Source organism: Penicillium rubens, assembly GCF_028828025.1.
Source record: "Penicillium rubens strain IBT 27055 chromosome Unknown utg000003l_segment0_segment0, whole genome shotgun sequence".
In the NCBI taxonomy this organism is placed as follows: domain Eukaryota; kingdom Fungi; phylum Ascomycota; class Eurotiomycetes; order Eurotiales; family Aspergillaceae; genus Penicillium; species Penicillium rubens.
In genome coordinates, this window is record NW_026890601.1 from 7,262,116 (window position 1) to 7,288,156 (window position 26,041).

General features: G+C 51.2%; 7 protein-coding genes across 7 annotated transcripts; 3 read left to right on the top strand and 4 right to left on the bottom strand.

Annotated features, from left to right (window-relative positions):
* Positions 1-458: 458 nt before the first annotated feature.
* N7525_009015 (argininosuccinate lyase ARG4) lies at positions 459-1,974 on the top strand (the record flags this gene model as incomplete). Its single annotated transcript, XM_002563084.1, has 3 exons — positions 459-513; positions 573-1,418; positions 1,466-1,974. The coding sequence occupies 3 exons, from the start codon at positions 459-461 to the stop codon at positions 1,972-1,974; spliced, it is 1,410 nt and encodes a 469-aa protein (XP_002563130.1).
* A 267-nt stretch (positions 1,975-2,241) lies between these two features.
* On the bottom strand, positions 2,242-3,915 carry N7525_009016 (uncharacterized protein; the record flags this gene model as incomplete). The annotated part of the gene is made up of 1 exon (XM_002563085.1): positions 2,242-3,915. The coding sequence occupies one exon, from the start codon at positions 3,913-3,915 to the stop codon at positions 2,242-2,244; it is 1,674 nt and encodes a 557-aa protein (XP_002563131.1).
* Positions 3,916-4,885: 970 nt separating this feature from the next.
* Positions 4,886-7,126, bottom strand: N7525_009017 (uncharacterized protein; the record flags this gene model as incomplete). The annotated part of the gene is made up of 6 exons (XM_002563086.2): positions 4,886-5,105; positions 5,161-6,549; positions 6,602-6,765; positions 6,823-6,896; positions 6,959-7,013; positions 7,085-7,126. The coding sequence occupies 6 exons, from the start codon at positions 7,124-7,126 to the stop codon at positions 4,886-4,888; spliced, it is 1,944 nt and encodes a 647-aa protein (XP_002563132.1).
* Positions 7,127-7,815: 689 nt separating this feature from the next.
* Positions 7,816-9,320, bottom strand: rpt1 (proteasome regulatory particle base subunit RPT1; the record flags this gene model as incomplete). The annotated part of the gene is made up of 4 exons (XM_002563087.1): positions 7,816-8,695; positions 8,750-8,979; positions 9,039-9,153; positions 9,226-9,320. The coding sequence occupies 4 exons, from the start codon at positions 9,318-9,320 to the stop codon at positions 7,816-7,818; spliced, it is 1,320 nt and encodes a 439-aa protein (XP_002563133.1).
* A 270-nt stretch (positions 9,321-9,590) lies between these two features.
* On the top strand, positions 9,591-11,573 carry N7525_009019 (chaperonin-containing T-complex subunit CCT4; the record flags this gene model as incomplete). Its single annotated transcript, XM_002563088.2, has 7 exons — positions 9,591-9,689; positions 9,743-9,794; positions 9,845-9,867; positions 9,924-9,953; positions 10,006-10,035; positions 10,090-10,662; positions 10,719-11,573. The coding sequence occupies exons 1-7, from the start codon at positions 9,642-9,644 to the stop codon at positions 11,571-11,573; spliced, it is 1,611 nt and encodes a 536-aa protein (XP_002563134.1). The 5' UTR covers positions 9,591-9,641.
* A 963-nt stretch (positions 11,574-12,536) lies between these two features.
* dapB (dipeptidyl aminopeptidase dapB) lies at positions 12,537-15,393 on the top strand (the record flags this gene model as incomplete). Its single annotated transcript, XM_002563090.1, has 3 exons — positions 12,537-14,898; positions 14,972-15,241; positions 15,314-15,393. 3 exons carry the CDS (start codon positions 12,537-12,539, stop codon positions 15,391-15,393), a joined length of 2,712 nt encoding a protein of 903 aa, XP_002563136.1.
* A 349-nt stretch (positions 15,394-15,742) lies between these two features.
* Positions 15,743-24,522, bottom strand: gtb3 (glycosyltransferase family 4 protein; the record flags this gene model as incomplete). Its single annotated transcript, XM_002563091.2, has 3 exons — positions 15,743-24,196; positions 24,265-24,354; positions 24,445-24,522. The coding sequence occupies 3 exons, from the start codon at positions 24,520-24,522 to the stop codon at positions 15,743-15,745; spliced, it is 8,622 nt and encodes a 2,873-aa protein (XP_002563137.2).
* Positions 24,523-26,041: the final 1,519 nt, after the last annotated feature.

Consider the following 26,041-nt stretch of genomic DNA (forward strand, 5'->3'; position numbering starts at 1 on the left):
ACATGAAATAACCGGACTCATTGAAAGCCATATACGACCGTGATGATATTTTCTTCAAAGTCAGTCGACGGTCGTGAGCTCAAGTTCCCTTTTGCTGTAGAGAATCTCCGAATATATGCTTTACCAATGCAGCGTATTCATCTGATATTTGCACCGTGAACAAAGAACAAAACGCGAGCACAATATCCTAGATAGTGTAGATATGTATGTACATGTATACATACAGCATACTGTTCAGGCTCCATACGACAACAGAAATTTTTATTCTGGTTGAATGTCACAAGAAAGTGGCCCCGGGAGTACTGGGAAATGTCAAAAAGTTGACTCATAGTCTGTCCCCAGATATTCCCCAATCGAGTTTAGCGTATAATTGCCATTCCACGAGCAGGGGGAACTTGACTTCCAACTTCTCTGTTTTCTTTCATTTCCAAGCCATAGACCAATTGCCTTCCTTCAAAATGAGTAACCCTAAAGGCGTCGCTGAGAACATGCTCTGGGGAGGCCGCTTCACCCGTGAGTAACACAACCCCTCCATCCCACCAAAAGAACCCACTGACTCATGCGAAAAATAGAGGGCCTTGACCCCCTCATGGTGCAGTACAACATGTCGCTCCCATACGACCGTGTCTTCTGGAAGCAGGATATTGCCGGCTCAATTGCCTTCGCCCGCGCCAACACCAAGTCTGGTATCCTCACACCGCAAGAGTTCGCCGAGATCGAGCGTGGTTTCAAGCAGATCGCCCAGGAATGGCAAACAAACACTTTCGTGGCCAAGGAGAACGACGAGGACATCCACACCGCGAACGAGCGTCGTCTAGGCGAGATCATCGGCAAGGAAATTGGCGGCAAGCTACACACCGGTCGCTCGCGTAACGAGCAGATCGCCACGGATATGCGCCTGTGGCTCCGCGATGAGCTCCGTTTGATCGAGAGCCACCTCTCCGATCTGATTAAGGTCTCCATTGCCCGCGCTGAGAACGATATCGCCTATCTAATGCCCGGCTACACCCACCTGCAGAAGGCCCAGCCCGTCCGCTGGTCACACTGGATCCTGTCGCATGCCACTGCCTTCGCTAGCGAGCTGGAGCGTCTGCGTGAGGTTATTCGTCGCGTCAACAAGAGCCCCCTCGGCACCGGTGCCCTTGCCGGTAACTGCTTTAACATTGATCGTGAGGCTATGGCCAAGGAGCTTGGCTTCGATGGCTTGCTGTACAACTCCATGAACGCTGTTGCGGACCGCGATTTCGCTATGGAAACCATGCAGTGGGGCAGCTCGTTCATGCTCAAGATCTCCCGCTGGGCCGAGGATCTGATCATCTACAGCAGTCTGGAGTTCGGCTTTGTCCGTCTGTCGGATGCTTACTCCACTGGATCCTCGCTCATGCCCCAGAAGAAGAACGCAGGCAAGTTTGAATTCCGTTCGTGTAATGTGAAACAACATACTAATACGAGTTCCACAATTTAGACAGCCTGGAGCTGCTCCGTGGCAAGGCTGGCCGTGCCTTCGGTCAGATGGCCGGCTTGATGTGCACAATCAAGGGCCTGCCCACTACCTACAACAAGGATCTGCAGGAGAGTGTTGAGCCCATGCTCGACCACGTCAAGACTGTCAGCGACAGCATCCAGATTGCAACCGGTGTGCTCTCTACTCTCACCGTCATCCCCGAAAAGATGATCGCCGCCCTGGCCCCCGAGATGCTAGCTACCGAAATTGCCGACTACCTTGTCCGCAAGGGCGTTCCTTTCCGTGAGGGCCACCACATCTCCGGCCGTGTGGTTGCTCTGGCCGAGAACACCAATGTCCCCATGGACACGCTCTCTCTGAAGCAGCTCCAGGAAGTCGACTCCCGTTTCGACGCTGATGTCCAGGCCTGCCTTGATTACGAGCGTGCCGTCGAGCTGAAGGATGCCATTGGCGGTACTAGCAAGCGCGCAGTCCTCGAGCAGACTTCCGTGCTGAAGAATTTACTGTAGAATCTTTTGGATACGATATATGACAGAAAACAAATTTTAGGCTTTCGGTTAGAGAAAAATGAATATATGAATTGACTTGTTTAGTTATCTTCGAAGAAAAATAAGTGTCGAATTATGTGTTGCTAACAAAGGGGGGCATATCATACAACATACCTATCGGACCGACATTCAAATCTCATCAGACTGCAGCCCTAACATAGCAATGACCCAGCATTACCGTCAGAAATCAAAAATCAAAAAATCAAAACCAAAACCAAAACCAATTGTTCAAACCCCTCTCGGGCTCATACCAATCCTTCCAGACGGAGACTTAATGTCGTGCCCAGGGACGACCTCTTCCGCCTCATAAGCAGGCGGGACATCGACATCACCCTCCGCAGCCGCAATCTCATCTTCCAAATTCCGCTGCGCAGGTCTAGGCCTCGACCTGGACACAGTATCCTCACGCACCCGGGGATTGGAAGTATGACCACTTGCAATTCCAAGCCCGTTCCTTAGGCCCCGATCCTCCAGCCTCCCGCCATACTGCATAAAACTCATAACATGATCTGTCTCAACACGCTCGGTCCTCCTACCCCTTTCCCCCTCGACTAGGGACTCTCCAATAGCCAGACCATTAGAATACCGATCCAGATTCGCACCTAGGACAACCCCGTCGGTAGTGACGACCCGTCCACCCTGATTTCTCCCCGGGCTACCGCCGTTGCTATTGCTGTGGCTGTGGCCGCTGCTGTTGTTTCCTCTTGCTGGGCTTGCACGCGAACTAGGTATAGATGTCAAAGAAGGCGATTCCCAAGCCCGCGGACCAGTCCTTGACCTGATGTGATTCTGCTGTCGCTGGCGTTGCTCTATGGGTACGTTGATCAGCTCGCTTTGAGAGTGGGAGGCTAGTTCGGCGCGCAGGCGATGGAAGCCTGTGTCTGGTAGCTCTGGGGTAAATCCTTGGCGGGGAGGGACTGAAGCAACGAGCTCGTTTGAGTGCGGCTGGGCTGGCGGGACTGGGGGCGTTTTGTGGGGAGAGTGTGCGATTAGGCTTGTTGATGAACCCAATGCTAGGTCTGGGGTGAGAATTATGTTTCCCCGTGTGGTATCCGTGGTGAACGGGGAGCCGGCGCTCGATGAGTCTATTGCCAATGCAATGTCTGATATCAGCGAAATGTTATGTTGCCTCAATGGCCAGTTAGGTGTGGGATGTGTTTGCTCACTATTTGCTTCACTATCTGATGGCGATAGGGGCCCTTTCATTTCGGATGCAGTTGCTCGATCTTTCCGCGCAAATCCATGTTTGTACCATGAGGCGAGACTTGGCCCCTTCTCTCGCTTTCCATATTTTCTCTTGCGGCGACAGCAAAAGAAGAGCAGGATGGCACATATGACCAAGACTGCAACACCTCCAACAACACCGCCGATGATTGCACCCTTGTTTGAGGATGCGGCACTTGGCTTGTCGGATGGGGTGCTGGACGGAGATGCGCTAGTGGCCAGAACCGAGGACAACGCAGTAACACCCGTAGGCTCTGTAGTTGTGGATATGTCAGAACTTGTAGGAACTTGTGAAATCGTGAGTGCCACTGGGGATGTGAGTAGCTCCGAAACTGGGGGTGTCTCTGAGGCACTGGGTGTATCCGAACCTGCTGATGTTGTTGTTGAAGTAATGGAGGCTGTCGAAGACGCATCCGTTGACAAGGTAGTTGACTCCGATAAAGTGGACGTAGATGAAGCGGTAGTGGTCCTCGGCGTCACGCTTGGCAACAAATCAATAACCCCAGCCGTAGTCAACGAGAGTGTGTCGCCGCTATCGTCCGGACAAATCCCCGTCGTACACGGATCACTTGAGCAGCATCCACGAAAGTCGCCTGCCGTGCAGACATACCACTGCTTGGTCCCAGTGCAAGTATTAAGCTCTCGAGGGACAAGAGACTCGAGGGCGAGAGAGACCATCTCGAACACCTAAAGATCAAGTCTCATTCACCGAATCCGAAGACAACTCGATCAAAGCCCAATACACAGCAGCTATGCTAGGTAGCACAAGCGTAAACGACTTGAAGTGAGAGATGTCGTCCTTTCCACGATTGAGGACCTGCCAGCAGGAATGACAGCAGGAGTCGAATGGGCCATGCCCGACAGATATTCTTGCAAGAGGCGTTATTAACCTCCGAATGGAAATCATAAACCTGTCCCTGAAAGAAACTAAGAAGGGGTTCCTTTGTTGCTGCTGCGGGGTGGCAATGACATGCCAATTATAGATACTGGTGTGTCTGTCATCAATAGGCTTCACCTGCGCCGGGTTAGTTTCTCTTTAGCTCGTGTGAGTAGACTCGGCTCTTTGACAAAGCATAGTTGGCTTGGATAATGCAGTGATAAACGATCGCAGAACCTGACCAGTTAGCAAGGAATCAGTCGTAACTCAACCAAGGCTCGACATGAGACTCGAAGGGGTTAGTGGTTGGTTTCTTTGTTGACAGGCCAGGGGGTCGAACCCCGGGGAATCCCAAGATTTTGGCCAAATCAGACAAAGAAAGGTATTTTCGATATGGGACAAGAAGAAAAACCAAAACCTACAATATAAGGACCTATCGTGGGGCACAAAAAGAACATTAAGAAGTAATAAATCCAATGATATGAGACAAACTGAGGAGAAAAGCACTCAGCACACCAACTCTTCGCCTGTTAAGATAAAGGAAAAAAATATGGCTATACAGGATGTAAGTAACACAGTCAACAAAAAAAATGGTCTTTTTCATAGATGGTTTCCCTTCAAAGGTTCCCCTTGAAACCGGGCCTCGTGACGCCACAAACCCTAGTTCCACCTCAAAACCACGAGGCCGGGAGAGGGCGTCCATAGGGTCCATCCGAAACAACTCCGTGGTATCCTCCGTATTCTCTGCGGGTCGGTTCCAAAATGGCGAGCTTAGTAGGTACGCTTGAAAGGAGGGACCGGCTTGCACTCCTCAGCATCCAAGGTGTTAGCCTCAACGGCACGGTAGCCCAGCTTGACCTCGCCGTGGGGCTTCTTCTGCCAGGAGAGAGTGTGCTTCATCCACTTCTCGTCGTCACGGTCGGGGTAGTCCTCGCGGGCGTGAGCACCACGAGACTCCTTACGAGCGGCAGCGGAAGCAGCGGTTTGGGTACTGTGAGATGTATGTTAGCAAGTAATTCTAAGTCAGTTTACTCGGGGTTACTTACGCGCAAGTCAGCAAGTTGCGGAGCTCAAGGGTCTCCACCAAGTCGGAGTTCCAGATCATGCTGCGGTCCTTGGTGCCGACCTGGGAGTACAACTGATCGACCTTGTTGACCTTGTCGACACCCTCATCCAAGCTCTCTTGGGTACGGAAGACGCTGACATCGCTCTGCATAGTCCTCTGCATAGCGTTGCGGACTTCGAAAGTCGACTTAGGGCCATCGGCGGTACGGGCGAAGTCAAGGTCCTTGATGGACTGAGCACCAGCATCGGAAGAAAGCTCCTTGTGGGGCTTGCCAGGGGTGGCAATGTCACGGACACGGTGAGACACAGCACGGCCGAAGACAATCAAATCAAGCAGGGAGTTGGCACCCAGGCGGTTAGCACCGTGGACAGACACACATGCGGCCTCACCGCAGGCGTACAGACCGGGAACAACCTTCTCCTGGCCGTTCTCATCCACATCCAGAACCTCACCAGTGTACTTGGTGGGGATACCGCCCATGTTGTAGTGGACGGTGGGCAGGACAGGGATGGGCTGCTTGGTGACATCAACACCGGAGAAAATGGAGGCAGTCTCGGAGATACCGGGCAGACGCTCGTGCAGGAGCTCAGCGGGCAAATGGCTAAGCTGGAGGTAGATGTGATCCTTCTCAGGGCCGACACCACGGCCCTCACGGATCTCCAGAGTCATGGAGCGGGAAACAACGTCACGGGAGGCAAGGTCCTTGGCGGTAGGAGCGTAACGCTCCATGAAACGCTCACCCTCGGAGTTGAGCAGGTAACCACCCTCACCACGGGAGCCCTCGGTAATCAGGCAACCGGCACCGTAGATACCAGTAGGGTGGAACTGGACGAATTCAAGATCCTGGTTAGGGAGACCAGCACGAGCAACCATAGCCATACCGTCACCGGTGCAAGTGTGGGCGGAGGTACAGGAGAAGTAGGCACGTCCGTAACCACCGGTGGCAAGGACGGTGTGGTGGGCCTTGAAGCGGTGCAGAGTACCATCCTCCTGGTTGTAGGCAATGACACCACGGCACTCACCACCCTCCATCAGCAAGTCGAGGGCGAAGTATTCGATGAAGTAGTTGGTGTTGTGGCGGAGTGACTGTCCGTAGAGAGTGTGCAGAAGGGCGTGACCAGTACGGTCGGCGGCGGCGGCGCAGCGGTAAGCCTGACCACCCTTGCCGTAATCCTTGGACTGACCACCGAAAGCACGCTGGTAAATACGTCCATCCTCGGTACGCGAGAAGGGGCAACCGTAACCCTCAAGCTCGCGAACACTGGCCGGAGCCTCGCGGGTCATGTAGTGAATGGCATCTTGGTCACCAAGCCAATCAGAACCCTTCACGGTATCGTACATGTGCCATCTCCAGTCATCCTCGTGCATGCTAAAATTCAGTTAGACTCGATTCGCCAAATTCCGTCCTGGTGGAAACCTACTTTCCAAGGGCAGCGTTGATACCACCCTGAGCAGCGACAGTGTGACTTCTTGTGGGGAACAGCTTGGAGACACAAGCAGTCTTGAATCCAGCCTCGGCCAGACCGAAAGCAGCGCGCAGACCGGCACCACCGGCACCGACAACGAGGGCATCGTACTCGTGATCCTGCACAAGTTAGACACAATCAACCTCCTGTCCATCCGGATAGTGGTATTGTCTTACAATGATAGGGTACTTGTCGGTCAGGTAGCCATTGGACTCCTTGGCGCGCAAAGGCTGGTTGGACCATATCCGGGCTGGCGCAGTAGTGGTTAGTGGTGCGTTCGTGGGTTGGGGATTCGAGCAGTCCAATGCGTACCTGCGGGCCTTGAAGAAGAGAAAAGACGTCTCTGGTCCCGCAAAACACGGGAAACCTAGAGAAACGGGCGGGTGAGTATGTCGCGGGCGTTGCGAATGAGCCGAAAATCGTTGCATGGATGCTCACCTTGGATGCAGGAGCTAGGCTCCGCAGGCTCATGGAGCTCATGGTGGCGGATCAAAAGAGAATTGAGTTTCCCTAGTGAACCAAAATAATCACAGAACACCGAGGGTCGGTGACGGGCTTAGCAAAGAGGGGAGATTGTGGAATAGCGAACTCCTTCCAGAGCAACACTTTCATCTGGAATCGGGTTACGGTTGGCGGTTTCACGCTGACATAATCATGCTCGCAGTTGCCGACGGGGAGGACCGGGGCCGAACCAGCCAATCAGCAGCTGCTCAATGAAAATCAACCTCGGGCAGCCGGCCGCCCGTGATTGGCCAGATGGCACGTGTCCACGATTCGTTTTGCCGGCCAGCACAGGATACCGGAAGGATACGGTAGAGCGTTAAGGTGAGAGAAGAGAGCCGCTAAGAACAATCATGGGGTCTTGAAGCTATATCGTGCTGTACTTTCTGATTCTAGTCCCGCTTTTCCTAGTAGAATAATTACAATTGCTAACTAGATGTCACACACTACAGTGGCAGTGCGCATCTAGATCGAGATGGTCAAGTGACTTCACGTGACCATCTGTATCCTGCTCTCACCAATCAGGAAAGTAAAGGGACTACATCGTACTACATTAGTAGTCAGAGGGAATTTGGTTGAAATTATATCGCATTGACCAGGAAGAAACTCCCACGTAACAAGACAATAGTGATCGTACACCCATCCATCATGCAAGTAAGTAAGAAACTCTAGTTGTACTGCATATATGTCGCCGTCGAGTTGAACTTGAGGTTGCCCTTAATCACCTTCTCAACAGAGGCCAAGAAGTCCTTCTCAGTGGCCACCTTACGGCGAGCCCGAATAGCAAACATACCCGCCTCAGTCGCAACACTGCGAAGTTCGGCACCTGTAGCATTGGGGCACAATCGCGAGATCAACTCCCAACGGATGTCTCGCTCGACGGACATGCTCTTGGCATGGATTCGGAGAATGTTGGCACGGCCGTCGACATCAGGCAGCGAGAACTCGATTTTACGATCGATACGACCGGGACGCATAAGGGCTGGGTCAAGTGTGGATGGACGGTTGGTAGCGAACATGACCTTGATGTTACCACGGGAGTCGAATCCATCCAGCTGTGTGATCAGTTCCAGCATGGTTCGCTGCACCTCGTTGTCTCCACCAGCACCGTCGTCGAAACGGGCACCACCAACGGCATCGATTTCGTCGAAGAAAATGATGCATGCCTTCTTGGTACGGGCCATCTCGAAAAGTTCGCGGACCATCCGAGCACCCTCACCAACGTACTTCTGCACCAGTTCACTACCAATGACACGAATGAAGGTAGCATCCGTTCGGTTGGCGACTGCACGGGCGCAAAGGGTCTTTCCAGTTCCCGGGGGTCCATAGAGTAGAGCACCCTTGGGTGGGTCGATACCGAGGTTCACGAAACGTTCTGGCGATAGCAAGGGCATCTCAACCACTTCTCGTAGTTTCTCGATCTGTTCTTTGGATCCGCCGACATCGCCGTAGGTCACATCGGGCTTATCCTCGACAGTCATCATTGTCACGCTGGGGTCGATCTTTGGCGGCAAGGGCAGCATGATCTGGTACTTATTACGGTCGACGCTGCGAAGCCTAGTCAGTACCTAGAAATGACTCATAATCCACTTGATAACTTACCCAACTCTCATGCCTTCCTCGATATCTGTCGGACTAACGCGCTCTCCGAGGTTGACAACGAACTTGGCAATTTGCTTGACGTTGATCACATATTTGCTCTTGTCTGAGTCCTTCTCATCCTGGATAATCTTTGTGCACCTCGCGACCTGTAGCGGCTGCTCCTCTGCCATGCGTTGTCGATCGGCGGCAACATCCCAAAGGTGTGGAGGCGCAAGACCGGTGTCGGATTCCTGGTAGGACGTAAGCTCCAGTTGTTCCAAGGGGCCGAAAGAGCTGGACAAGTTATCACCTTAACGCCGATCTTCTCATTGACGCTGTTCTGTTTGTCCTTGATATCCTTCTCGAGCTTCTTCAACGCATTCGCATAAGGTGCGGCGCCGTAAGTCTTGAGTACTGCAATATCACTGTGATGGGCTTCTGTCAATCATTGTCATCGCGCTTTGTGTGGATTGAATCGACACAGGTCGAGGACTCACGCGTCTGTAAGGGGTGTAATCTTCTTTTCTGGTTCCTCATCGTCGGCATAGTTCTTCTGGAACTTTTCCCAGTTCTGACCCGTGGCGCTAGGCATGATGAAAGGTGTTGACAGCCAAAGGCCGAGCTAAGGACGGGTCCAAGGAAACAATAAAATTGAAGATGTATATGCGGATGGAACAAATTCGACGGATCTGAGAGCGGCGGCAAGTTGAAAAATGATAGATAGGTTGGGTATTGGGAGAGCAAAGGACAGTGATGTAGCAGAGCTGCGGTGGTCGAGCTAGCCTCACTAATCAGGTGCCAAGCTTCATCACCGCCCCAGAACCTCGCAGAATTTCCTGTGTGTCCTCCACCACAACTCAACTATCTCCTTTCACTCATTTTTTAAGGTTAATTTTGAATATCGATTTTCAAAATGGCCGCCGCAGTAGCACAAGGAGCCGCCGGCAACAACTCCTTCAAGGTGCGAAGCCTCGAAATGATCTGTGTGGGCTACTGATTTCTGATTGCATGCAGGACAAGGAGAAGCCGATGGCCGTGCGGGCCTCCAACATTCTCGCTGCTCGGGGTATGTATATTCTCATGATGTTAGTGGCACCCATGCTAACGATGCCATAGCTGTCTCCGATGCCATTCGAACAGTATGCTTGCTCAAACGATCTGCAGATACATAGATGAGGGGCTAATGGGAATATAGTCGTTGGGACCCAGGGGTATGGACAAGATGGTGAGTACGCATTTCGGGTTCTCGTTCTATCAGTATGCTAATGCCTCTCCAGATCCAAACGCCCAAGGGACAGACCATCATTGTACGCAGCCCAAACCCATTCGAACATATCGAAAGCCCCAACTGACCCCCGCAGACCAACGATGGAAACACCATGTTGAAGGATATGAGCGTGATGCACCCCGCTGCCCGTATGCTCGTCGACCTGAGTGCGGCACAGGATGTCGAAGCTGGTGATGGAACGACATCAGTGGTTGTCATTGCTGGCAGTCTGCTCGGCGCTGCCGAAAGATTGCTAGCCAAGGGCCTTCACCCCACTGTCATCTCCGAGTCTTTCCAGAGAGCCGCCGCTGCTTCCGTCGAGATCCTCCACAACATGTCCCGTCCTATCAACCTTTCCGACCGCTCCACCCTCCTCCAAGCTGCTTCTACTTCGCTTTCGTCCAAGATCGTGTCCCAGCACTCCGGACTTCTGGGCCCGATGGCCGTGGACTCTGTGCTAAAGGTCTGTGACCCGAAGACCGCAGAGAATGTGGATTTGCGGGACATCCGTATCGTGAAGAAGGTTGGCGGCACAATCGAGGACAGCGAGATGGTTGATGGCGTGGTTCTCAACCAGCCCGTGATTAAGAGCAGTGGTGGCCCCACAAGAATCGAGAAGGCGCGGATAGGTCTGATTCAGTTCCAACTGAGCCCGCCCAAGCCAGACGTATGTTTATTTGCGCCTCGAACTGTTACTGGAACAAGACTGATAATCAGATTTAGATGGAGAACCAAATCGTGGTGAACGACTACCGTCAGATGGATAAGATCCTGAAGGAGGAACGCCAATACATGCTCAACATGGTCAAGAAGATCCAGAAGACCAAGTGCAACGTCCTTTTGATTCAGAAGTCCATCCTCCGTGACGCCGTGAACGAACTTTCCCTGCACTTCCTTTCCCGTCTCAAGATTCTCGCCATCAAGGATATTGAGCGTGATGAGGTCGAGTTCCTGTGCAAGAGTCTCGGCTGCAAGCCCGTCGCTAATGTCGACTCCTTCACCGAGGACAAGCTCGGCACCGCTGACCTCGTCGAGGAAGTCCAGGCCTCCGGTGCTCGTTACGTCAAGATTACTGGTATCAAGGCTCCTCTTGCCGCTTACAACCAGACCGTCTCAATTGTTGCCCGCGGTGCCAACAGCTTGATTTTGGATGAAGCCGAGCGATCTTTGCATGACGCCCTGTGTGTTATTCGCTGCCTCGTCAAGAAGCGTGCCATGATCGCAGGTGGTGGTGCTCCCGAGGTTGAAGTGGCCCACACACTCGCCATGCGTGCTCGTGAGCTGACTGGCACTGAGGCTATCTGCTTCAAGGCCTTCGCCGACGCCATGGAGGTCATCCCTACTACTCTGGCTGAGAACGCCGGTCTCAACTCCATCAAGGTTGTGACTGAACTGCGCCACCGCCACGCTCAGGGCCAGCACAATGCTGGTGTCAGCATTCGCAGCGGTGGTGTGAAGGATGATATCACAGAGGAGAACATTCTCCAGCCCCTGTTGGTCAGCACTAGCGCGATTGAGCTGGCTGCGGAGACTGTGAAGATGATCATGAGAATTGATGACATTGCTCTGTCGCGGTAAACGCCCTCGGCGGCCGCTAACTGAGCTGTATGATGGAAAGCGATCTAGTCGCGACGAGTAATTAAAAAAAATATCCCGTTCCTGCATAGAATCACACTCAGTTCTGTAACAATTCCTGTGCAATGTATATGGTAAACAGAGCTCCCTGCAATACTATCCCAAATTCTGTCAGCGAAGATCGCTGGGGTGTAGATAGACTCGAGGGCGTCATGATAACATGGCAGTTTTGAAATTGGGGCCATTTCATTTTGAAAGTAACGTCGAAGGTGTTCAACGTCTTCATAAAGCATACTATACGCACCTCTCGTATATCTCGTATGCTATTATATCCATTAGAAGCTTCTGTCTATCGATGTCATGCCATGCCGTATAGCCTTCATCCCTCCGGGGGCGTTCCAACAAAGAGATCAGCCTCTGATGACCTACTCAATGATTCAAACAGGGCCAAGTCGTACACATGAGCAGGAATCACGACACTGTTGTAGCCAGGCACTTGGTGCATCTTAGGTATGCGCATAGTTTGGCTTATGGCCTATTCCGATAGAATATATATAGCAACCCTTTGAGGACCACTTGCCACGATGAACAGCCAATGATACAATGAAGAGTATACATATCAGCGACAAGACCAGTCTGCAAGAAAACTAATAACCATCGACACTGGAGCCCAAAATGGAACTGAATAAGGATATTTCGAGCTAAAGACCGTGAATAACTCTTTGTCCGCGCCAAGAGATGGCCTCGGCCCGTTTCACAACATCTCTCGACATTGGAAGCTCTCGAAGTAATTTCTGCTTTTCATATATTGTCCCAGTAATTCGACAAATTTAAATATTTATATACATACCTACTGTCATTAAAACAGTGATTGCTGGCGTTTACGCGCCTCGAATTGCTGGCGATAAGAGATAGCGTGACGATCGGGACGTCAGCTCCGCCTGTGACCTCCGATCGCCAACCACCATGGGGAAGTTCGAAGATGACGGGAACTCAGAGTCCGTACCGTTGACTCGACAACGGTCGGAATCCCTCGCCTCACAAACATCCACCGACTCGGGCCTGTCGATCGCCTCCGAATCATTCATGAAGAACCACAAGGGAGGCAACACGATGCCGACGGACGGAGGAGATGGGGACAGATACCTGGACGTCGAAGACGGAGGGGAAACTGGCTTAGACGAGCCTCTTATATCAAGCGGGACGAAGACAGGCTCGTCCAGTCGCCTGCGCAAGATCGTCTGGTTACTGGTGTTGCTCTGCGTGGGTGGCTGGGTGCTTTCCTTCGTGCTGTTCCTCACGCAAAAACGACCCGATACCGCAGCCCTCTCATCTGCCTCAACCGTGGAGATTCATGAACCAGGCCCGGCCACCGGTGGTACGAGCCACGGTAAGCCAGTCACACTCGAGCAAGTCTTGAGTGGTACCTGGTCTCCGAAATCCCATGCTATCTCCTGGATTGCAGGCCCGGACGGCGAGGATGGTCTTTTGGTTGAGCAGGGCGAGAAACAGGACGCCTTCTTGCGGGTGAAGGACATTCGCAGTAGCGAGGATGGCGTCGATAACCTTGAAACTAGAGTGTTGATGAAGAAAGGGTATATTTGGTTTGATGGAGAGGCCATGCTATCGGCCAAGACATGGCCGAGTCCTGATATGAATAGGGTCTTGGTCATGACTGACATCCAGTCCAACTGGAGACACTCGTATTTTGGGAAATATTGGATTTTGGATGTGGCGACACAGAAGGCCGAGCCGCTAGATCCTGGGAACCTGAGTGGACGTGTACAGCTTGCAGCTTGGTCGCCAACCTCTGATGCGGTTGTGTTTGTTCGCGAGAACAACTTATATTTGCGTAAGCTGACCTCCTTGGAAGTCACCCCCATCACCAAGGATGGCGATGAGAACCTCTTCTATGGTGTCCCGGACTGGGTGTACGAGGAAGAAGTCTTTTCAGGCAACACCGGCACCTGGTGGTCTGACGATGGGAAGTTCGTCGCATTCCTCCGAACAAACGAGACAGCCGTTCCTGAATATCCTATTCAGTACTTCCGTTCACGGCCATCAGGCAAACAGCCACCGCCTGGACTTGAAAATTACCCCGAAGTCAGGCAGATCAAATACCCGAAACCTGGCAGCCCGAATCCAATCGTCAACTTACAGTTCTATGATGTTGAGAAGAACGAAGTCTTCTCATTTGAGATGCCAGAGGACTTTGTTGACGATGAAAGAATTATCATCGAGGTTGTCTGGGCGTCTGAAGGCAAAGTTTTGATTCGAGAGACCAATCGCGAGAGCGATGTTGTGAAGATTTTCGTGATGGACACAAAGGCCCGAACTGGCAAACTGGTGCGGTCAGATGATATCGCAGCTCTGGACGGTGGCTGGGTTGAACCTACACAGTCGACTCGGGTTATTCCCGCTGACCCCAAAAATGGTCGTCCACACGATGGCTATGTTGACACCGTTATCTATGAAGGCTATGATCACTTGGCTTATTTCACACCTTTCGATAACCCAGAACCGGTGATGTTGACCAAGGGCAATTGGGAAGTGGTCAACGCACCGTCTGCTGTTGACTTGAAGAAGGGTCTGGTATACTTTGTTGCCACAAAGGAGGCTCCAACTCAGCGTCACGTATACTCGGTCAAACTGGATGGATCCGATCTTCGACCTCTGACAGATACATCTGCACCCGGCTTTTTCGATGTTTCATTTTCCCATGGAGCCGGCTATGGTTTACTCAGTTATAAAGGCCCAGCAGTGCCGTGGCAGGCCGTGATTAACACCCAAGGTGACGAAATTGACTTCATAAATCTCATCGAGGAGAATGTTGAACTCGCTAAGATGGTCGAGGAGTCCGCCATCCCAACAGAGGTGTACAGCAATGTAACCATTGATGGTTACACGCTCCAAGTTCTGGAGCGCCGCCCTCCCAACTTCAACCCTGAAAAGAAATACCCCGTGCTTTTCTTCCTATATGGTGGACCAGGATCACAAACGGTCGACCGTAAGTTCACGATCGACTTCCAGACATATGTCGCCTCCAACCTGGGTTATATTGTTGTCACTGTGGATGGTCGAGGAACAGGTTTCATTGGGAGAGAAGCCCGGTGCCTTGTCCGTGGTAATATCGGCCATTATGAAGCCATCGACCAGATTGAGACAGCCAAGATCTGGGCTAGCAAGAGTTACGTGGATGAAAGCCGCATGGCAGTTTGGGGCTGGAGCTATGGTGGCTACATGACCCTGAAAGTCCTTGAGCAAGATGCGGGCGAGACATTCCAATACGGCATGGCTGTGGCACCGGTCACCGATTGGAGGTTCTATGGTAAGCTCATTGAAATTAATACTCTTCTGTTTGTGTTCCCACATGCACATACTAACCTTCTACTTTCGCTTAGACTCTATCTATACAGAACGTTATATGCACACCCCCGAGCACAACCCCTCAGGCTATGCAAATGCCTCCATCGATGATGTCATGGCCCTAGGCCACAGTGTTCGGTTCCTGATCATGCACGGTGTTGCCGACGACAATGTTCACCTCCAAAATACTCTTGTCTTGATTGATAAGCTGGATCTAAAGAATATCGACAACTACGACATGCAGGTCTTCCCTGACTCGGACCATAGTATACAATTCCACATGGCACATGCGCTTGTTTATGAACGTAAGTTCTTCCTGATGTGTTTCCATTTTATGGCCTCACAGGGTTGGAAAGCACATAACTAACTGAATCAAGGTCTTTCGAGCTGGCTCATTAATGCGTTCAATGGTGAATGGCATCGGACCGCCAATCCGAAGCCACAAGAGTCGACGTGATGTAGGATCTCGCGCCGTTCACATTGTGGTCCTTTTACCCCGTTTGGGTAGATTATATTCTGCTAGATATACATATAGCGTTAAGGAACAATGGATGCATATTACGATCTAATGTATTATCATGATGGAAACTAGGAATATAGATGGAAGGACCGTAGTCGCTGAGGTATGCCACAATTTCTCAACACGTCAGAAAAGAAAGGTATGAAAAAGATCAGGCAAAACATATTGATGGAGGGCTATTCAAAGGAACCAAATCAAACACCGGACAATGCAAGTATGAACAAAATGCAACGAGAAAATATACAGGAGTGCAGTATGTGCAAACAGGGAGTAGTAAGGAGGGAAATCAAGACGCCTGACTAGGATCAAGTCCGCCAGCCCGAAGGAAGTCGTCTCTGTTAGCGACACTAATATCCGAGTTTCGATACGGAAGGAAGTCTTCACGTTGCAAGCCACGCAGCTGTTCCCGACCAGCAGTTGAGACGGAGCGCGAGTAGGACTGAGGGCGAGAGTGAGGACCGGCATTTAGCGCCGACAACCGATGGTTGGAGGTCCACATGGGTGACATATTCCCCGGGGAGCCGCCATTGGGCAACACGGTAGGCCTTGGCGCAAAGACCGGCAGACGACCGAAGGACTCGGTATCCGTAGAGACATTGCTCATGCTCATGCTCATAGCTGAAATATCAGATGCGGGACGGTGGAGGCCGCCGCGACCAGGAATCTGGGACGCAGAACTGTAGATTGTCGAGATACCGGACTGGGCAGATGAGCGCCAGGAGTGTACCACGCCGCGCGGGATGGCGATGATCTCTTCATCGACGCCAGTCTCGATGGCGGCTGCCACGTCGGCAGGCTCGATTGGGTCGCCAGCTGCGCGGCTGGCCATCATCTTGGCGGACTTGCCAATCCACAACATCTGCTCGTGCTCGCGGAGGTACCGGTCACCGCTGAAGGACTTCTGGACAATTTTGCGGGTCATCATGCCGAGTTTGCGGCGGTGCTCGCTCTTCTCGTACATGCGGCGGGTTATGGCTGCTACTTCCTCGGGTGTGGGGGAGGAGGTCAGGACTGGCGCGGGCGATGCGTCGTCGCTGTGTTTGCTCCATTCGCCGAGCATGGCAAGCATGCCAATTTGGGCCTTTGCTAGGGCGAGGGCGTCATTCGGTGCCACGACAGCACTGAAGCGGGAGAAGTCATCTGGGTCGCTGAGGACTCGGAGGGAAGCACCGACGTCCGTGCAGACGACGGGGGCTCCGGTCAGAGCAGCCTCTCCTAGGGCGAGAGGGAGACCTTCAGACAGAGATGAGTTTAGGAAAAGCCATGTGTTCTCCAGGACCTTCATGGGGTCGGCAGTTCCACAGAGCGTGACTCTGCCACGAAGACCCTTTGATGCGATGATCTCTTGACACTCGGTAGAGTAAGTTGGGGCCTTATCAATGGCACCATAGATGTCCAGATGGTACTCATCGAACTTCCACTGGTTGATGATGATATCCGCAGCGAGAAGGGCAGTTTTGATGTCCTTGGCATACCAAACGTGGGATAACATGGTCACAGTCGGGCGCTCGGATTTGATTTCCTTGACTGGAGAAAACTTCTGCATGTCGGTGATACCGTTGACGACAGGATCGATCTTTCGGCGGAAAGTGTTTCGGTGCTCAATCGTGCCCTGGCAGGTACCAATCTCGACCTCCCAACCGGGGTTGAAGAAGTCTGCACAGGGAAGGATGATGTCTGCGTGGTGAAGGGTCAAGACGGAGGTTATTCGCATCAATCCAAGGAGTGCGTTTCGAACAAATGGCGAGAGCTTGCACAGGGCAGACGACAGACAGAGATTGGTTTCACGCCAAGCGATGGCGTGGTCCCAAATCTGCAAGGTACAGTTGCGCTTGATCTTGCATACAACACCGTAAGAGGCACTGACGCTGTGATGTGAGGCTTGGAAGGTTGAAGGAATCTTTTCAGGAACCGGGATTGAGAAGATGAAGAGATAGCGGTACCAGAGCTCTAGGGCGATGTCGAGAGAACCCAAAGTAGGAAGCTCAGTGTCGAACCACTGGGATGACGGGATGGTGTTTGGCATCTCCTGGGTCAGCCACAAATCTCGCCAGCTCTGCTTCACCATTTCACTGTTCCACACCTGAGTCCAATGACGGGACTCCTGGAAGTATGTGTTCAGGTTCACAAGCGCGCGAGTCGCCTGGTGGATATCAGACTTGGAGAGATGTACTGCACGGGCACCCTTAACCAAAGCTGTCAGTATCGGAATGAAGTTCATCTTGATGTCGAACTCGCTCGCGGATGTAACGTTGTCCACCTCGGCATCTAGCTTGTTATGAAACAAACCGTGAGTTGGAGTGAGGAAGTCCATACCCCAAAGCGGGATGATCTTGAGAGACTGGATGTTCTGTTCGGTTTGATGCTTTGGAACACCAAAATCGTTTGCTGACTCGCAAATCATGTGCCATTTGATGGTGCTCAGGGAGTTGATCATATCTCGTCGACAGGCAGAGACACCACCACCTTCATTAGGCCAGGTACCGTTGTCTGCCGCCATAACATGAAGTGTCTTGTCGGTATCAGTGCCAAAGTTTTTGGAGCGGGTGTTAACAACGGAATCACCACCAGAACCAAAGCTGAGCAGATCGGTGAGCTTCACAGCGAGCGGGGTCCAGCTGGAAACGTTGTCGTCCAGATCTGCACTGGCCATGATCGCATCAGCGCGGAGATCCAAATACTTCTTTGCAGATGTAAGATTGCCCCAGTCACGGCTGCGCCAGTAAGGGGAAAGAACCTTATCTCGGCGCAGAATACGGTCGTCCATCCAGCGAACGATAATTGCATCGAAGTCAACACGATCCTTCCACGCCTTCCACATCAAGGAGCGAGCCTGGGAAGTTGACACAACAAAGCGCTTCTTCGTAAGGCCCAGTGCCCGGGTAAGAATGTTTGACTGGAGACTGTCGCAGTAGACAAAGGGGTTATCATGGACAAAGCTGGTATACTTCGGCTTGGCCAGTACACCCAGATAATCGTGTTCAATCATGGGCGGAGTCTGCATCTTCTGCCCATTGATGGTGGTGAAGATGGTGGGATGGAACTTGTGATCGTACAGCCAACGACTTTCGTAGACGTCGGCGCCTTGGACAAAGCTGGCTTCGGTGACCTTGGAGTGAGGAATCCAGCGCTCAACCTTCTCGGGATGGCGTCGCGGAGGCGCACACCAAGACACAGTGCAGCTTATGTGGGATAAGACGAACTCGGCTCGCAGCAACTCATCGCCGAAACGGGGGTTCTTGCGATAGTGGTACTTGAAACGGATAAGGTTGCCATCCTTCATGTAGGAACCTGATTCGATAAGACCCTTGCGGTTGTACTGCACGCTTTGCAGATGGTTTGCCCCTGACACGCAGCGTCGTCCCAGTGGAATACGGTTTGATGATTTGGTAAGTTTGAAACCCTTCTTAGTCGGGGCTTGGTAGTCGTAGTGGTATTCGTTGACCACTTTGCCGTCCTTGAACTCCTGCTTGACCAGAAGCAACATCTCACTCGAATAAGTGCTGACGTACTTCAAGGACTTGACTTCCTTGGGCTCGGTATTATGCTCACCAGAGTAGTGGTAGACCTTGAAACCACCATCAATCTCGTGGTGTCTGAATGTTGTAAAGGTGCCCTCCAGACTCTGGACAATGACCCGGTTCTTCTTGATATGGATTGTCATGCCCTTGGTCTCTTCCCACAGCTGTTTGACGTTTTTACGGCCATGGAAGACAAAGAATGACAAGCCCAAATTTTGAACGATCTTGGAATATACCCAGACCATATTCAATAAGAATACGATTGGCACACGGACAACTGTCGGAAGGGTCTGAGTGACGTGATTGAACTCCCTCTGGAATTCCGGATCTGCGACCAAAGCCACCACGAAGAACTTGACCAATGATCCCAGCTTGTGGTAAATGTAGCTAGCTGGTGATCGGACTAGCGACAATGCCATCGGGAGCTTCCGAGGTATGTAGGAAATGTACTTCGAAGTCTCGGGCTCTTTGGGAAGAGCAGTTTCTCCAGTTCCCCAGTGAGCATAATCAAGGACGCTAACTGCAGTGGCAGCTCCAAGGTTGCAACGGGCAACATGGACATTGAGGTCATCGGTATCGAATGTGCAAAGATTTTGCTGGAGCCATTCGCGCTGGCTATTGGAGAGGCTGCATTGTTCACCCAAACAACGCTTTAACAGCACATCTCGAACTTCGGTTGGCAGCTTGTCCCAATGGAGATCGGGCTCGAAACCAAGACAAAGCTGGCGAAGGAGTTCCTTCTTAGCCCAGCGTACGACCGTAGTTGTGTTGGCCTCCTCGCGAAGCTGTCGAGCCATTGTGTGAGTTACTCCACCGGAGACGATTGACCCTGCCAACGATGCGTATTCATGAGGAACACCCATCATAAGCTCTGTGGCAGCATGAAGCAATGTTTCAGCGATAACCTGACAATTTGCGCTGATATCGAGACGCTCATCTAGGAGCCCTCCAACGGCAATGGCCAACTTTAGCTGGTTTCCGGTACTGCAGCTGAGAGCTCTAATGCCCGGACCGAGAGAGCCAGGAGAGACAAGCTCAATAACAATGTCGCCCTTCTCCCAGGATGTGATCGCAGTGTTGACAATATTCTTGGAGCAAGGGAACGCCTCTTCAATCCTAAGTTCTTCTCTGCGGGACAACATGACACTCTTGATTTCCACGCCGGGATGGACACCAGGATTGAGCCTGAATCGGGAATCGGAAGGAAGCAGCGAATAGCTTTCGAAGAAAGTCTGAAGCTCTTGCTGGGACCATTCAGGATCCGACCAAGGCGTCGTAAACGCATGGAAGGTGCGGCCAAGTTCCACCGGTGAGTCCACTTTGTTTGGCATACCCATTTTGGCATTCCACATCGAGAGGATGGCAACGGTCCAGGTGGCAGCCCCGAGTCCAATGATCTGCGAGTACTTGTTATCTGGCAGAGAGACTCTGAGCGCAATACCGACTGGCAATCCGATACAAATACCAATGATGAGAGGCTTCAGTGCATGAGGACCCGTAAAGATCTTCGTGTATTGGTACCAGATCAAGCCTGTGTAGGCGAGAACGTAGGAGAAGAAAATAGTCATACCTTCGACCATAGACTGGAAGGTCCAAATGAGGGCAGTAGCGAGCGCAAGGCTCCAGACATGCCACAAGAGGAATCTGAAAAGGACACGCCAGTATACCTTGCGCCGGAGTTGTACCTCCTGTTTCTGTACGAGTCGAATGTCTTTCGCAGATCTGACGGAAAGAGGAGGTTTGCTGCCAAGGGCATCATGGAGCTCCTGGGCTTTGGTATCAATGAGGACCGCTCCGATCAAATAGTAGGCAAGGGCAAAGCCAACGGCCATTCGATTAGCATCATTCTCGGCAGGAAGAAAAGCAAGCATGCGATCACCACTCAACAGTTGCGCCCATTTGTCGAGAAGCGCAATCACAAAGTAGAGAACACCACATCCCATCTCCTTGCTTGACTGACGCCAGTGAACGAATGCATTGTGCAGACGAAGACCTTTCTGCGAGTTGCGTAGGGTGTCAAGTGCGACCTTGGTTTGGATATTCCAACCAGAACTAAACGGAATCGGCCTCGGAACATCTGCATAGCGACAGTACCAGTCGAGAAGGAAATTGGTAGACTCCCAGTCCCGGGCAAGCTCAACGACCATTTTGTCTTTAGATGCCTTTGAAAAAATACCTCGCGTCGTTTCAGCCAAGACTTCCTTCGATAGGGCTTCTCTCGCCAGCTTGAGGGCAGCCGGATCACTCATGTTCGCAAACACTTTCTCGTCATTCTTTCCGTGGGCAGAGATATACCACTTGCGGATCTCGGTATCATCAGTGCGTCGCACGGATTGGTACCAAGTGACCCACTTGGAGGTAACCGAACGAAGGGAGAGCAAGAGCACACCAATAAAGATATAGATAACGGTGAGATAGACAGCCGAGTCGTGGCCAGTCCAGGCCGTGATGATCGGCGACAAGAAGAGGATCGGAATGCACATAATGATTGACTTACGACCTGACAAGAAGGTCGAGCCGGGATAACTGAAGCTTGCAAGCGAGGCGAAAGTCGAGAAGTAGATTGTCAGAGCGATCAGGTAGAGGTAGAAGATGATACCAGCGCGAGGGCCTCGAACACCTGAAATGGCAACAAAGCCGATCAAGCCACCGGCCACAGTGAAGGCAATACCTGCAATTAGACGAATGAGAACGAACATGTTCGCTGCCGCAAACGCCATCGAAATGAGGTAGTAAGGACCGCCACATGCAATCCAGGTACCAATTGCACCGGAAAGCAGCAGGGAGATCATCAGCGCCATTGTTGCACTGTCCTGTTCATCATGAGACATGGCAGCAGAGAGATAAAGCCCACGGCCAACCATGGTAAGCAAGATAATATCAATCAGAGCTGGAATGGCGAAGACGCTCAAGAATGTGAATCGCTGGTATCCAGGCATAGTCTTAGGCTGTTCATCAGGGTTGACATCAATCTGAGCTCCGGCGTAGGATGTAGCAAGCTGCGGAGCTCCGTTCACCCAGTTCGGCGGCTGATGGTCTCCATAATAAGCTCTGAATCGGTCGGATAGCAACTTTCCGAAAACACTGGGAGCCACATCGAAGTAAGCCTCACATCGAGATCCCAGGGCAAATGACTCTGCGAAGGCGGCAGCCTGATCGGTATGGTTGTTAAAAAGGGGATTCCGATCCGTAACCTCTGCGTAAATCTCATCGAAGGCTCCCCGTCTTGCAGCGCAGAAAAGCGCAAGAGCCATCATGTCCACATATGCATCAACAGAGCCGCCTTGAAGAAGCGCACAGAGACCGCTAGTAATGGCGGCAAGGTCATCCTCGCGGCGATACCTCAAAACATCGAACAGTACGCTGTCGGCCTGATTGAAAAGACCAAGACAGACTTCGAGAGATGGGTAGTTGCATCCTTGATCCATATACCAGTTGATACGAGACCTGATCAGTTCCTCAGGAGAGGTGGACTTCTCAAGATACCCAACCGTGTTCAGCGCTTTCAACTGAGCAAAAGAGGGGGCATCGACCAGTTGCTTGCGAATGTATGTGCAGATGACCTTGGATAGCTCGCTATGTGAACCAGTCAGAGAGAGGTGCTGCAAGAGAAGGAGACGTTCTTCAGGGCTGAGAGCATCGATATCTTGAATCAGTCGACGAGGTAAGCCAGTATCGTGGGACACATTCTGAGACCAGGTCGCGAAGGTTGCCTCTGCCTCGAAGCAAACATGGCGTGGAAACCCCTTTGCTGAGAGGAAGGTGTGAAGAACAGTTCCAGCCAGGCCTTGTGCATTCTTGGATACATAGATCTCAATACCATCATGTTCCATATCAAAAACGGCCCAAAAGCGGAGATCAGAGCTCTTGCGCAGACCAGAGTCGAGACAAAGATTTACATGCAACAAATCGTCGGATGCCCAATTCGCAAGATCCTTGATTGTGTTGGCCAAATGCTCGTCATCTCCGGAGAAATCCAGAGAGTCATAGAATTGACGTAGAAGGAGTCCAATGCTTTGTATTTTGGATGTCGGGACGGGATGAAGAAGATTAAGAGACTTAAGGCGTCGTTGAGATTGGACAATCTCTGCAAAGGCCAGTGGGTTCGAGTCAGAGCCGAGAGGGAAGCAACCAAGCGAATTGTATGCCATCCCTGACATGGAGATAGAGAGAGGGCTGCCCTGTGACTTGACCTGTGCGACCCATTCTGGAGGATCACGCAGTCGAGCAGTTGGGCTATCGGGTGCCTTGGGGTCGTATTCTGACGAATCCAGTAGCGCATCGATCGCAGGGAAAATCGGCTTGAGAATGTCCCAGCCAGCCTTGGTATCCGGGGAAGGCAATATGTTCAGGTTGGCACGCCAGATGTCGTGGGCCTTCATAATTTCTGCTTCCTTCAGCCAACCAAACGCGGGGAGAGGTTCGAGAGTCGTGACATTAAGATCCGCATCGCGAAGAGCAGCCTCAGGGCCGATCCAGGTAATTGCGCTGTAAAAGCCGCACCACTGAATAGATCTGCGGACTATGGCATTGGAAACAGTGACATTGTCGTCGACGGTTTCCCAGGCCATTACAACAAAGTCTCTCATGCAAGACTCAGAAACAAATGCCTTGATTGTTGCTTGCAGTTCGGCCAGTTGGAAATAATCCCGCTTTTCGCCTTGAGGCATGATGCTAGCGTTTCGAATGACCAAACCCGCCACGGCATCGCTCTGCACGGCCTTTCGATCCTTCAAGAAATGAGGAGGCTCAGACTCGAGATATACTGCCAGGCCGAGGCTGCTGATGGTCTCGAGAAGCTTTCTTCGAGCGGTAGGACGGAGCACATCTTCCCAATTCGCGAGGAGAACACCGGAAAAAGCGGTATCGTTAAATCCAATTGCAAGCAATTCCTCGATCTTTTCGATCACGGTCAGAGCGGATGCCTTTGGGGGAAGGAATTTCCCAAAATCAACACGTCCTATTACTTGGCTGCGCTCGTGTCTGGAAATAGCTTTGGCGACACCTGTCTGGAAGGGATCCACGACCAAGATATCCCATTCTTGCAAAAGTCTTTCTTGAGAGGCAGTGGGTGGGTTTTCGAAACTTCCCAGATAGACTCCGAAGCTCACGGGCTTTCCCTTGCATGGACGCCTGTCAATCAAGTTGAGCTCTCGGTTGGCTAGCTTGGCCAGACGTTTGGACACAGCCGAGGGTACATTATCTGGCAGCGGTCTCGACTAAAAATAGACTGGAATTAATATTCAGACTAGAGGAGAACAGCTTGTCGGTGACCGCTATATCATACCTTATAGTACTTGATAAGACTTTTTACACCAGAATATATGATTGACAAAGAGCCAGTGGTGACTGTGAATAGCAACACTCCAATGAATACCTAGGGAAAATAGTCAGCAAATCTTCGTGCTCTGCGTTTGGGACGAGAGTGCCAAACGTCAAGTTGTAAAGAGGACCAGGGTCAACATACAAATTGCCACCAATGTTCTTTCATGGCATCCCAACCAAGAGGATGTGGCCTGGATGGGAGTGATTCTACTCCATTCATTATGTCGAAATGTTGAGTCCTTGACTCGATATGTCTTTAGGCGCAATATAAGAGGCCCGCTGTGAGGATAACCTGCTGCCAAGTAGATATGCGAATTTCTCAAATGCAGATGCTTAGTGACATGCTTAAACGAGCGATTGCTGTGTTCAGCAAAAAGTCAAAGATGTGATGTAGAGCAGAAAGAAAAAAGTACAGCACAGGGGAGTTCAAGTTGTTGGACAAGGTGATAAGGTAAAAGAGTAGTGGGGGAAGGACTAAAGTGAATATCCACTTCCCCAAGCGGCATAAGTAAAGTTGACAATTTTGCCTCCTAGGATTTACCTTGCTCAGTTGCCAGGGGCGTAGAAAATTAAAAAGGGAAAATGTAAAAAAGAAAAATGTATACACGGAGTAGCTTCGCCTGTTTTGGACTGTTTAGGACAAAGGGTAGGTGTCTGGGCGTCTATTCAAGCGGACGTCTCAAACACCGCAAAAATAGCACACACTAGAGTTTTCATTAGATACAAGACTAAACAAGCTAGCAAATGCACCAGGGCTAACCGATGAGACCCGGTGGAGCCAGGCATGGATACCATAGCAGATATGCTGGCATGTATGGCAAAGCCATGCGATTGATATCGTGGCAATATTATTACGGCCCTGTCTGTTTTCCCTGTGTCTGCTCTCATTGAACATATTATATCAAGATTGAATACATAAAGTTTCCCATACCTCAAGATGTATCTCTTTTGTCAGGTATCACCTACTTGCTTAGCTTATAAGCTAAAGGATGCAGTTAGTTAGGTGCTATAATCATATCGTTGTGCGAAACTCGAGGCCTTGGCAAAATAATATTAATCAAAATAATTAGAATAAGAAGAAAAAAATAGAAAATTCAGGAAAAAGTTGCTGAGTCGAACCTGATGAAACCGATGGAGAGTGGGACTGGGATGACAATGAAGAAGAACCCGGCAAAATGCAAGACATGTACAAACAGGTAATTGAAAATTACTATAGTCTGTAACAAAGGCAAATACGAATACCTCATATTATATACATACACCGTACACCGTATTTTCAGGTAAGACATGCGTTTCCTTTGTTTCCCCACAAGTTCTGGACCTGACGAGTCTTCTTCCCCCTGATGGAATAATTCTACCTGGTCACGTTCTCGTAAAAATCTCGGCACTCTATATGTATGCAATGTGCTGTCCTCGGAGCCTTTAGCGCTTGTATGGCGTTCTCCATGTCTCGGTTCATTCAATTGCCTAGCCTTTTTCTTTTTGTTCCCTTATTTTATTATTTTTGACAAACCAAAAAAGGAAATTAAATGTGAACCTTTTTACCTTAGCCCTGCCAAGAGTAATTGTTGATTGCCCAATCGCATACCTAGCATGAGCTGCCAACACATATTATTTGTCTCCAACTACTTTCCAATTCCCAAATCGCCTGATCTTAGACCCAGAAATGTGATGGAACTCGTCCTATGCTCCCACAATCAGCCATTAACGCCACATGGAGACACGTACAAAGCGATTTT